Source organism: Hydra vulgaris, chromosome 06, assembly GCF_038396675.1.
Source record: "Hydra vulgaris chromosome 06, alternate assembly HydraT2T_AEP".
In the NCBI taxonomy this organism is placed as follows: Eukaryota; Metazoa; Cnidaria; class Hydrozoa; order Anthoathecata; family Hydridae; genus Hydra; species Hydra vulgaris.
In genome coordinates, this window is record NC_088925.1 from 33871218 (window position 1) to 33880000 (window position 8783).

Consider the following 8783-nt stretch of genomic DNA (forward strand, 5'->3'; position numbering starts at 1 on the left):
GCAATTGTACCTAGTTCCATCGGGACGGTTTTCAGTCCACGTTGACCACAGATTTTCTGATTTGTAGACAACATAAGGTGGTATTGAACATTAGAGCATCCCGTACTCTTCAAAAAACATATTTTTTCATTATAAAAACTTGGCCCCAAGGATTTTTTTGCCTAAACATATATAAAGTTGATTTAAAAAAGTCTTCATTTGCAAAAATTGGTCTTTTGTTGACCAAAAAATTAACTTTAGACAAAAACAGATTTTTTTGCGGAAGCAACGAAAAGCCCAAGAAACTTCTTGATAAAATATCAAACACTGAGGAATGTTTCGGGAATATAAATTATTTTAAATATTTGTTTTGAAGCATTTTCAATATTTCATTTTACTATTCAGTCATATAGTCATATAGTCGTGATATAAAATATATAATCAGTAATGAGTGGTATAAAGACAAGAAAAAAAGCAAGCACAGTAATGTCCGATTTAATAGGTAATAAAATTGTTGTGTATAAAATATTATTTTATACACAACAATTTTATTACCTATTACTTAATATTAATAATAATATAAAGTAATAGGTAATTTTATTACCTATTACTTTATATTATTAATAATATTTTAATAATATTAGGTGCGCGGAAATCGCGTTTTACGGAGCCGATTTTTGTGCTAAAATTTTGTTCCACGTTTTTTTCACTTTTTTTAAGGTAGCGCCAGACAAACGTTTTTTTGTGGTGTTTCTTTTTAGAAACATATAAAAACCTAGATATTTTTCTGAAAGAAGAAGAGTTAATCTTGATTTTTATGTGGCTTTTAATGTATGGTTACTAATTTTTCATGGTTTGTTATGGTCCTGAAAATATAGTATATGTTCTCACATTAATTTATAGTAGAAGAAATGTTGAGCCCGCTTTTTTTATTATTGATTTAACTTTCTACATGCATTTTCTAAACACATGCCAATTTTCAAAGAAAAAAAAAGGGAGCAGATAGTTTACTATGTGTTATTCTACAAATACCACTTTTTTTAGGTAGCCTTAGGCAAACGTTTTTTTGAGGTATTTTTTTTTTTTTTTGCTGTTTATATAAAATAAAATAATAAAATTACAATGAAACTTTTACGTTACACAAAGAATATATATAAGACAGACAGGAGCTCAAAGAAGATACGGATGACTGGTGTCACCACAATCTTTTCATAGAGCCCTTTTACAATAACATTTAAAGCCCACATGGCTTTAGTAAATTTACAATAAAACATTTTTTCTGAAAAGTACTACGTGAAGAATAAAACTCAATAACATAATTTACAATAACATTTAATAACATTTAAAGCCCACAAGCCTTTAGTAAATTTACAATAAAATATTTTTTCTGAAAAATACTAGGTGAAGAATAAAAACTCATATATACATCCTCATATATACACATACACATACACAAACACATATGCAAACATACTTACACACACATATATAAACATACACGCATAAATATCAGAAGTTAAGGAGATGCAATTTCATTTGTCGTTTAAGAGGAAGTGCTTTTCAAATCTTTTATATTGTTATTTTTTAACTGATTCCATAATGACGGACCTTGGTTAATAATTGAGAATTTTGACACTTGCGATTTTACTCTGCTCAATTGATAGTTATGGTTGCTATTTGATCGAAGATTGTATTTTTGTGAAAACGCCAATGTAAAAATATCAGAAAATACTTTTGGCAGCAAGTTATTCTTATATTTATACATAAATATTAATATTTGAAGCGAATTAAGTTTTGATATATTTAACACATTCATGTATTTCATTACAGGGGAAGGGTTTTCTAATCTTTTTAAATAGTTAACCGCTTTACATGCGTGGTTTTGTAGCCTCTGTAATCTTATTAATTTAGTTTTGTGTGTGTTAGCCCAAACAATATTAGCGTAAGAGAGATGACATTTCCTGTTTTAGAAACACATATAAACATAGGATATTTTTTTAAAAGAAGAAAGGTCAAGCTTGATTCTTATATTATTTTTAAGTATGGTTGCCTAACTTTTTTATGAATTTTTTTGCTGACAATTTTCTATGAAAATTTAGTCGATGTTCTCACATTAATTTCGTATCAAAGAAATGTTGAGCCCGCTTATTTTATTATTTATTCTACTTTCTACATGTATTTTCTTTTTACCTGCCAAATTTCAGCCAAAAAAAAATGGGAGCAGATATATAACTAAGTGCAGCACTTTTGGTACCTAATTTCTGTTTTAATGAATTTTTTTTCGGTAACAGCGAACTATATAAATACGGAGGCGGATAGGGGGGCCAGTTCTTAGAAAAACATTTTTTTTTTCTGCATTATTTTTATTAATAGATAACAGATAACAGAAAAACAGATAAAATGAAAAAAAAAGACTTACAAAAATATATAGATTCTCTAACAGATAGTAAGCAAATTTTTTTTTTCATAATTATATTATTGCTGACTATTTTTAAAACAAAACATAAATGTAAAAACCTCACTCTTTTTGTTTATCTTAGGAAGATAATCTTAAGTATAAAAAGATTAATGTATTACTAATACACTTTTAGTAATACATTTTTAATAATACAGTTTTAATCTAATAATATTAAATTAAAACTGTTTTGATTTTATTGATAGATTAAAGTATCATTTCACAGGTTCATTAAAACATATAATTATAAAAATTTGTTAATACACAAATAAGTATTAATAATACTTATTTGTATATTAACAAATACTTTGTTAAAAATAAATTATTTTATGATTTGTATAATTTGCTTCTTTTCTTTTAATTTCTATAGAAGTCTACAAATCGAATTTATATTGATTTATTCTTAACAGACATATTTTTTGGTGTTTAGTTTAAAAATGGTATAAAAATTACACTCATCTTCTTTTATTATTTTCCTGTTGTATACTACTTCATCCTATAAATATTATTTAGATAATTATACAAACATGTCTAATATTTGCTTCTTGTTTAGATCCTAGCACTATCATTATAGATTTTTTGAGATTTCGTAAGTATAGATCCCATAACATTTTTGCATTAACTTAATGTTTCTAAAGTTTTTTTAAATATAAGATATAATTATTCTTTTCATTATTATAATTTTCTTGATGTATACTAGTTTATATATGTTTATTGTTTACATAAGTATATACCCATTCCTAATGTTAGCTTCTTGTTTATATACATATAATCTTTATATTTTAATTTTTTAGTTGTTTTTTTTTTAACTTACTTTTGGCAATTACAAGGTGTTATTTTTTATCGTACAATTTTTTTGTTACCTTTAGTTGAATCGACAAGGTCTACTATTGGTAAGTTTGTATATTATAACTTTTGTTAAGAATCATAGTAACAAAAGTTTAAACATGTGTGTCTAGGTTTAACTCATATTTTGTTTAACTCTCCTTTCATCACTTGCTATAGCTAGTAATTTTGAAAACCAGGAATTTTTATTCTGTGAATATATTTAATGCTAAACTTATTTTTTTTTGCGGTGTCTTACTCCTTTTTTAACTTTAGAACCATCTTCATCTGGTACAGTTGGTAAGTTCTAAAAACCTGTTATGCATTCCTTATCAAATGCAACATTTATTTTTTATAACAATCTTTTAACCTTAGTTTCAACTTTAACTGCAACAAGTGGTAAGTTTAAAAACTATTACTTTTTAATATGTGTATGCATTTCTCAACAAATGCAATATTTATTTTCTATTAAAACTTTTTAACCTCAGGAACATCTTCATCTGCTACAATTGGTATATTTTAAATACTTTACTTTCTAATATGTGTATGTATTTTTCATCAATTCCAATATTTGTTTTTTATTACAACTTTTTTACCTTAGTTTTATTGTCGTCTGCATCAAGTGGTATGTCTAAATAATATTACTTTTTCATATGTGTATCCATTTTTCATCATTTGCTATATTATTTTTTATTACAACTTTTTAACCTTAGGACCATCTTCATCTGGTACGATTGGTAAGTTTTAAAATTTTTACTTTCTATTTGTGTATGCCTTTTTTTATCAATTGCTATATTTTTCTTTTTTAAAACTTTTTTTACCTCTGTTTCATCGTCCTCTGCATCAAGTGGTATGTCTAAATAATATTACTTGGTAATATACGTGTCCATTATTCATCATTTGCTATATTAATTTTGTATTACAACTTTTTAACCTTAGAACCGTGTTCATCTTCTACGATTGGTAAGTTTTAAAAATTTTACCTTCTAATTGTGTATGCATTTTTTATCAATTACAATTTTTCTTATTACAACTTTTTAACCTTAGTTTCATGTTCATCTGCAACGACTGGTATGTCTAAAAACTATTACTTTTTAATATGTGTGCGCATTTCTTAGCAATTGCAATATCTTTAAATGACAACCTTTTCTACCTTTAGTTCCACCTGCTCAACCTTCTGCTGGTAAATTTATGTATTAAAAATGTATCTGAATGGTTATCAAATTTTTATTATTCCTATTAATATACACTGTTTAATACATTTATATTGTGTTTTATTCTCATAAAAGGAAAATCACTAGCAGTATTCAAATTTTTACTCTTATTAAAAATTTGTTTACCTATCAGTGATTTATTCAATAATTTTATATATCAAATTTTTATATATCATATATATTTTATATATCATATATAATCATATATCATATATAATTTTATATATCATATATAATATTTTATATATCATATATATTTATATATTATATCATATATATTTTATATATAAAATTTATATTAATTTTATATATCAGTCAATAATTTTATATATTTAGATAAACTTTAACAAGTAAAAAATTTTTATCAAGTGTTACATAATGCCATTTGTTACTAATATAATTATTATTTATTTGCTTTTAGAGCTTACATATGAAGCCTACAGGGTTTACAGGACCCAGCATCCTGGACCCACCAGCAACAGATCATATTTGCGTTGGATCCAGTTTGGGGGCAAAGATGACCCTCTTTTTAGATGGCCCTATTATCCCCCAAACAGGAGTGCTGGGGACAGCAGCAGAGGTACTGCAAGTGGTCGTGGCAGAAGAGGTCGACCTAGGCGGAATGTTATATGGCTTGCAAAATGAGTACCGCAAGTTTTGTAGCTTGCAAATATGGTACAGTAAGTTTTATGGCTTGCAAAATGAGTACCGCAAGTTTTGTTGCTTGCAAATATGGTACAGCAAGATTTATGGCTTGCAAATTTTTTTTGATAGACAGCTCTGGCTTACCTTCATGTGGTGTCTATTGTTAAAAATGATTTAATTTTATTCATTAATGGGATTGAAAAATTAAATCATTCACTAAAAGCAAAGACAAAACTTAATTACATTTTTTATTTCAAAATACTTATTGTTTTTGTGTGTTTTTTGTTAAGGTTGGAGTGGGTAATCGGGTAATCGGGTAAATCTTGTAATGTGGTAAATTAGTTTTTTATTCTAATTTCTCTCTGTTTAAGAAAGCATTTTAACATTTTTTGTGAAATTGTTATTAATTTTTTTTTCAGGTTTAGGGCAGCAGGGGGGAGGGGGTGGCATACGCCCCCTCCAAAAAGGTAATTTTATACACCACTAGTTACTATTTTTCAAAGTATTAAAATATTATATTTATTTTTTATAATTTACTCATTTTAGTAAATATTACAATATTTAAAAGAATGAAATTTTGATAGGGTGTGTTAAACCTTACCCACAACCTAACACCCAACTTTATGATAGACCTGTAATACTCGTTAGTGATGTAGAATAAAATAATACCAAAATGTTATTCATAAATATTATCAATTTCATAAAAAAAACACTCTTTAATGGAGAAAAAGTGTTTTTTGTAAGGTGTCGGTGGTGGATTAGCACCCTCTCTGGATCCCTTGATGCACCATTTACCTTGAAAAAAGTTTAAATTAAAGCCTTTTTACACCTATCTTTTGATATCAAGTTATAGATTTTTGAATAAGAATTGACAATGTTATAACAATTTACGTAAAAAAAAAAATTTTTCGACCACAGTTTTATCAAGACATCCATATATCGAAAATTTGCTACTAAAAACGTCATAACTTTTTATAAAATTGTCCGATTTTCGTAATTTTTTCACCTTTGAAATACTGTATTTGAGAGCTTTCTAATGATATATAATATTCTAGTATTTGAATAATTTAAAAAAATCAGTCCACGTACCTACATATATACATTCATACATGTGTATGTATGTATATATGTATATAAATTAATTAAGTATGCACCTTTTGATTCTTAATTACCCTCTGCAAAATGCCTGAGGCTTGTAACATATTTGCAAGGTAAGCAGCAAAAATTTTCTAGTTACTGTATGAATCATTAGTTGGGCTATGTGAGAATAACACAACCCAAAGGTTCCTTAGGCAGTATATATATATATATATATATATATATATATATATATATATATATATATATATATATATACATATATGTGTGTGTGTATATATATATATATATATATATATATATATATACATATATGTGTGTGTGTGTGTATATATATATATATATATATATATATATATATATATATATATATATATATATATATATATATATATATATATATATATATATATATAACAACAATTATAAATGTATTCTATAAAATAGAGAGCTCAATGTTCTTAAAAGAACAGAGCAATAAAAAATTATTTTAAATCACTTATCAATTTCAATTTTTTACACAATGTTTCTTCAATAAATTTCTGAATAGATTTCTGGAGAGTCTTTATTGACGAAACATTGTGTAAAAAATTGAAATTGATAAGTGATTTATAATAATTTATATATATATATATATATATATATATATATATATATATATATATATATATATATATATATATATATATATATATATATATATATATTTAATTATTATATATTGTTTATACGTATGCAATTATTAAAGCAAAAATATATTGATTGATACACTTATAGAATCTGGTCGTCAAACATTGAAACTTGGTTCAGTTCCAACATTGAATTTACCTGTAAAATCACACGAAACATTCACAGCTGAGCGAAGAAAACTTGAAAAAGTTTGTATCAATAAACCAAAAACCCAAAAAGTTGTTTGTTACAAGCACTGGACTTTGTGTCTCGAACAACAAAATTAAAGAATGTATATAACTGGCAGGTTACAATTAATGATAACAAGCAAATTGCTCAGTTTAAAAATTTTGAGACACCATTTTCTTTACCAAAGTGCGAAATGATAGTAAATGATTCTTTGGAGTTTACATGTTTGGTTGGAAATTTCCTGATGATCATATAATTTACAAAGATTTTAAAAGAAGTATGACAAATGTATTCATACACAACTTACTGCAAAAAATATCACTGTTTAATGTTTGCAAAGGAATTGAACAAGAAATAATAAATTCCAGTGTATTAAATCATGTTATACCTTCTGATTACGACCTTGATACATTATCTCCCATGCAATATAAAGAGTTAAAACGACATAAAGATTGTAGGGTTTTACATGAAGAAAGTGAATGTGATGTTTGTAAAAAGGTTGAAGTAGTATTGAAAAAACAATTTAAATCTAAAATAAAGATTAATAACACTGCAGCAAAGTTAAAAGCTCCTCTAACAAAAACATCAAAGAACAGAATTGTTCTTGCGTTACAACGAGAACGAGTTCAAACAAAAGAATTAAAAGAAAAAATTGATCGGATGAGAAGAGAAATCAATGCAAAGGTTGTGGAACTTAACAAAGATTTTATTAATGATATAAATCACATTATAGAATCCAACCACCAGATTATGACACCATTTATGAAATTATTCTGGGAAGAGCAAAAAAAAGCTTCTACTAATCAGAAGAGTTTAAAGTATCATCCTATGATTATTAGATTCTGCTTATCTCTTTCCATGAAATCAGCATCGGCATATGACGAACTTAGGAATTCCACGATACTCACTTTGCCAAGTCGCAGGACTCTAAGTGATTACAAAAATGCAGTACACCCATCAGTGGGGTTTAATCCTAATGTAATTGAAGAACTAAAAATGATAACTAAAAACTTAAATGAGGTCCAAAGATTTATAGTACTCTCTTTTGATGAAATCAAAATTAGTGAAAATTTAGTGTACGACAAGCACTCAAATGAGCTTATCGGCTTTGTTGATCTTGGAGATCCACATCTAAATTATAGCACTTTCAAAGACATTGATGACCTTGCTTCCCATTGCTTAGTTTACTATGTTAGAGGTGTTGCTTCCGATTTAAAGTTTGCTTTGGCATATTTTGCTACTAAAGGTATTACTGCGAGCCAAATTATGTCTACTTTTTGGAAAGCAGTGTCTGTGTTAGAATTAGAGTGTGCTCTTAAAGTAATTGCTGCTGTGTCTGATGGTGCTTCTCCTAATTAATTGTTCTACAAAATGCACAAAGGCATGGATAATATAGAATCATTAGTTGTTTACCGTTCACAAAATATATTTGCAGATCGTTACATTTATTTTTTTTCTGATGCACCACATCTTATAAAAACATTTAGAAATTCGCTACATCATTCTGGAGATAGTGAAAATCATACACGTAATTTGTGGAATGAACAAAAAGTTATATGGAGCTATTTTGTGAAATTAGGAATGATGATATTTTCAGAGATTTAAAGTTGCTGCCTAAATTGACCTTAGAACATGTTCATTTAAATTATTTTTCTGTCATGAATGTTCGCTTAGCAGCTCAAATTCTTAGCCAAAGTGTTCCAAATGTC

General features: G+C 26.6%; 1 protein-coding gene across 2 annotated transcripts in view; it reads left to right on the forward strand.

Annotated features, from left to right (window-relative positions):
- Positions 1–702: 702 nt before the first annotated feature.
- The window catches only part of LOC136081790 (uncharacterized), an 8774-nt gene continuing 693 nt past the window's right edge, over positions 703–8783 (forward strand). Inside the window, exons 1-13 of one of the 2 annotated variants that reach the window (XM_065799916.1) lie at positions 703–2425; positions 2988–3023; positions 3304–3327; positions 3536–3559; positions 3635–3658; positions 3748–3771; positions 3861–3884; positions 3973–3996; positions 4199–4222; positions 4307–4330; positions 4419–4442; positions 4895–5585; positions 6994–8783. The exon at positions 6994–8783 is cut by the window's right edge and continues 693 nt beyond it. In XM_065799916.1, the coding sequence (XP_065655988.1) occupies positions 2380–2425; positions 2988–3023; positions 3304–3327; positions 3536–3559; positions 3635–3658; positions 3748–3771; positions 3861–3884; positions 3973–3996; positions 4199–4222; positions 4307–4330; positions 4419–4442; positions 4895–5118 (522 nt within the window). In that variant the 5' untranslated portion in view covers positions 703–2379 and the 3' untranslated portion in view covers positions 5119–5585; positions 6994–8783. Of the gene's footprint in view, positions 2426–2987; positions 3024–3303; positions 3328–3535; positions 3560–3634; positions 3659–3747; positions 3772–3860; positions 3885–3972; positions 3997–4198; positions 4223–4306; positions 4331–4418; positions 4443–4894; positions 5586–6993 lie in introns of those variants that run through there. The other variant, XM_065799915.1, reaches the window with a different exon arrangement.